Source organism: Palaemon carinicauda, chromosome 7, assembly GCF_036898095.1.
Source record: "Palaemon carinicauda isolate YSFRI2023 chromosome 7, ASM3689809v2, whole genome shotgun sequence".
NCBI classification, from domain to species: Eukaryota; Metazoa; Arthropoda; class Malacostraca; order Decapoda; family Palaemonidae; genus Palaemon; species Palaemon carinicauda.
Genome location: NC_090731.1, coordinates 73,903,013 through 73,907,124, shown reverse-complemented (window position 1 = coordinate 73,907,124; position 4,112 = coordinate 73,903,013). Strand labels below are relative to the sequence as shown.

The following is a 4,112-nucleotide window of genomic DNA, read 5'->3' as shown; positions in this document are numbered from 1 at the left end:
ATTTGTCCTATTAGAAGTTATTTTTCATTTTTTTCCCATGTTCAATGTCCATTTTATCTAATAAAACTATATTTATATTGAAAAATACATATATTTTAGTTTTTTTTGTGTGTCTTTTGTGAATTTTCTGTAAAAAATATTATTTTTTTGTACTAAAGAATGTTTTTTTTTTATTTTTTGGGTTATTTTTCTTCAATTTTTATATTTTTTGTGGGTTATTCTTATAAAAACTAAGTTTTTATATAAAAAATACTTGTTTATCTAAATATTTTTTTAAATTTATTCATATAATCCCTCATTTTTGTAATTAAAAAGTAGTATTTGATGAAACAAAAACATTTATATTTTCTATTTTTTCAACAAAAACCTAATTTATTTGTCCTATTAGGTGTTATTTTTCATTTTTCCCCCACGTTCAATGTCCATTTTACCCAATAAAACTACATTTATATCATAAAATACACATATTTTGATTTTTTAAATATTTTTTCTTATTTTTCAATAGTTTTCTATGTCATATTATTAACTAGAATTCAATATTATGAAACCAAACGGTAATATTATTAACTAAAATGTAATTTTATGAAAAAAGATAATACAAATGTTAACCACAAAAAAAAGTTAACCGAAATGGTAATATTATTAACAAAAAAAAGCATGTTATGAACTTCATTGGTAATATTATGAACATTTTTTATTGGTTTTCCAAAGTTTTATTAATTGATTTTGTTGAAATTTTATTGAAATTTACGCATTTTTTCAATTAAAAAATAATTGTCGGGAATTTGAAAAATTATGAGCAGGTTAATAAAAAAAATAGATTGATAATGCCCATGAATATATATTTAAAACAAATAATAATCGTTTTCTATGACAAATAAAAGATTTTTTGCGGTGACTAATGTATTTATTAATAGTATTACAAAAAATAATTTAAGAGTGTTACACAAAAATCATAACCAAGCAAAATATTATCTTAACTTTTTTGAATTTTATTAAATTTTAATAACTTTTAAATAATTATTTTATTGTTACTGTTATTCAGTTATATGTAATAGTAGCTGCACTGTACATCTGTATATGTATATAAACCCCAGAATATGAACTGCAATACATCATTAGACTTCTAATTTACGACCAAGTAACATATAGTAGATAGCTAAATATTTTAGTAATGGAGGATAATAATTCTCCGGTTATTGGTATTGACCTGGGAACTACTTATTCGTGTGTTGCTGTTTTTCAAAATGAAAAAGTTGAAATTATTGCTAATGACCAAGGAAATAGAACCACTCCTTCTCATGTTGCATTCAATGACACCGAAAGACTTATTGGGGAAACGGCAAAAAATCAATGTGCCTTGAATCCAAAAAATACCATTTTTGATGTAAAAAGGTTAATGGGCAGAAATTATATAGATGATTGCGTTCAACGAGTAATTAAAATCTTACCCTATGAAATTATTGACAAAGAGAATAAACCAAAAATACAAGTCGAATATAAAAAAGAGAAAAAGGTGTTAACCCCAGAAGAAGTATCTTCTATGATATTATCAAAAATGAAAAAAATTGCAGAAAATTATTTAGGTCGAAATATAAATAAAGCTGTTATTACAGTTCCGGCTTATTTTAATGATTCTCAGCGACAGACTACCAAAGATGCTGGGACCATCGCTGGACTTGATGTTATTCGAATAATTAATGAACCCACAGCCGCCGCCATCGCTTATGGATTAAATAATGATACAAAAGAACAAAACGTTTTAATATTTGATTTGGGTGGGGGGACTTTTGATGTATCTATATTGAATATTAGTAATGATGGCATTTTTGAAGTTAAATCAACAGCAGGAGATACTCATCTTGGGGGAGAAGATTTTGATAGTATTTTATTAGATTATTTTACGCGAGAATTCAGCAAAAAATATAAAAAAGATTTAAGCAACAATAAAAGATCATTAAGGCGTCTTCGTTCTGCCTGTGAAACTGCTAAACGAACTTTATCTTCATCTACACAAGCGACAATCGAAATTGATTCGTTATATGAGGGAATTGATTTTCATACTACCATTACTCGCGCTAAATTTGAAAATTTGTTTGGGAGTTTATTCAAAAACACTCTAGTGCCAGTTGAAAGGGCGTTAATCGATGCTAAGCTCGATAAGAGTGACATCGATGAAATTGTTTTGGTTGGAGGTTCTACGCGTATTCCAAAAATACAAAACCTCCTTCAAACTTTTTTTAATGAAAAGAATTTGAATAAGTCGATTAATCCAGATGAGGCTGTAGCCTATGGTGCTGCCATTCAAGCTGCCATTGTCAGTGGAGATAAATCTGATAAGATCAAAGATTTATTATTACTGGATGTGACTCCCCTTTCATTGGGTATTGAAACTGCCGGTAATATTATGACTACCTTGATTAAAAGAAACGCGACAATTCCTACTAGCAAATTTGAAAACTTCACTACGTATAGTGATAACCAAGAATGTGTTAATATTAAAATATATGAAGGAGAAAGAACTAAAACTAAAGATAATAATTATTTGGGGGGGTTTCAATTAAATAATATACCCCAGGCACCCAAGGGTATACCTAAAATTAAGGTTACATTTGATATTGATGCTAATGGGATATTAAATGTGTCAGCAACCGAAGAATCTTCCGGCAAATCAGAAAAAATTACTATAACTAATGACTCGGGAAGATTAAACAAAGAAGAGGTAGATCGAATGATCAAAGAAGCTGAAATGTATGCTGCTCAAGACCGGGAATTAAGAAACGATATAGAAGCTAAATGTAAATTAGAATCATATTGCTTAGAAATACAAAATAATATCATAAATAATAACAGTAGTAATATAGATATATTTAAATCAAAATTAGAAAGTACTCTCAAGTGGATTGATGAAACCCCCTCTGCTAAACAAAAAGATTATGAAAATAAATTAAAAGAAATAAAAAAGTATTATGAACATATACTTGGGGGAAATGAATCAAATTTACATAATAATCAATTCCACCCAACCATTGAAGTAGTTGACCAATAAACAGAGAAGGGTTTTCATAATTTATTAACATAAAATTTTACATATTAAAAAATGAATAATTTCAAAAGTTACCAAGAAGGAATAAATGCCCCAATAGATCTTTTAAAATGTAGTTTCCCGTTCTGGATACACCAACAATATCCATTTTCTCATTATTATTTAGATGTCGATAAAGAAGATGTCCCTTTTGATTTAAAATATATAAATGTACATGCCACTGATCGACTATATTATTTACACCACAAAGAATCACCATTTTATGAAAATGTAAATGAGTGTGTAATGGTTGGAAGAATGAATGATTTAAAAAATAAGAAGTTGGTATTGTATTTCTATATGCACGGAGCTACGTGGAATGATGGACTTGAAAACGAAGGGTATATTTTTTGGGCAAGAGACCCTAATTTATTTCTTCAAGTTATTTACATCGAAAATGGGCTGAGGCAAACTGTTTATAATAACCTGAAATTAGATAACACTGGGGTAATGACGCTAAAGCCATATCCTAGAGCAATCCACCATAGATATAGAAGTAACTGCAATCACATTGCCTATCCAGATGAATTTGAAAATGCTATAAAGGGTATTAATTTCAATGTTGAGTTTGATTACATATATAATTATATTGAAGGTGATGATGATCTAACTCAATTTAAATTTGATGTAGGAAACATTGATAGAGTATATTACTTGAAGAATGGCGGAAAGGGGAAAGTTGTCATGTATGCGAGACTAGACCCGCGTTTATTTGCCTATATATATATTAATCAAACTACGAAGACGATGTTTATTTCTAAATTTCGAGAGGCATTTATCAATACTATTGTAAAAATGAATCCTGATAATGAAATAAAACAAACCATTGTAGATGTAGTAAACAGCGATACTATTTTAGTATAAATAATTTTCATAATAAAAAAAGATGGACCCCAAAACAATTAATTTTCCTATTGATTTCATATCATCACAAGGTGAAATTCAGTTATTATTTAATTGGAAAATGTTCTATAAATTAAAATCTTGTAAAGAATACCCAGCCATTTTATGTTTCCCCGAATTTTTT

General features: G+C 28.0%; 1 protein-coding gene across 1 annotated transcript; it reads left to right on the top strand.

Annotated features, from left to right (window-relative positions):
* The first annotated feature begins 1,174 nt into the window (after window positions 1-1,174).
* LOC137644376 (heat shock 70 kDa protein cognate 4-like) lies at window positions 1,175-3,049 on the top strand. Its single transcript, XM_068377360.1, has one exon. The coding sequence runs from the start codon at window positions 1,175-1,177 to the stop codon at window positions 3,047-3,049; it is 1,875 nt and encodes a 624-aa protein (XP_068233461.1).
* Window positions 3,050-4,112: the final 1,063 nt, after the last annotated feature.

Bases quoted from the DNA above. Each gene is read 5' to 3' on its own strand.
- LOC137644376 (XM_068377360.1), top strand. From the start codon at position 1,175: ATGGAGGATAATAATTCTCCGGTTATTGGTATTGACCTGGGAACTACT.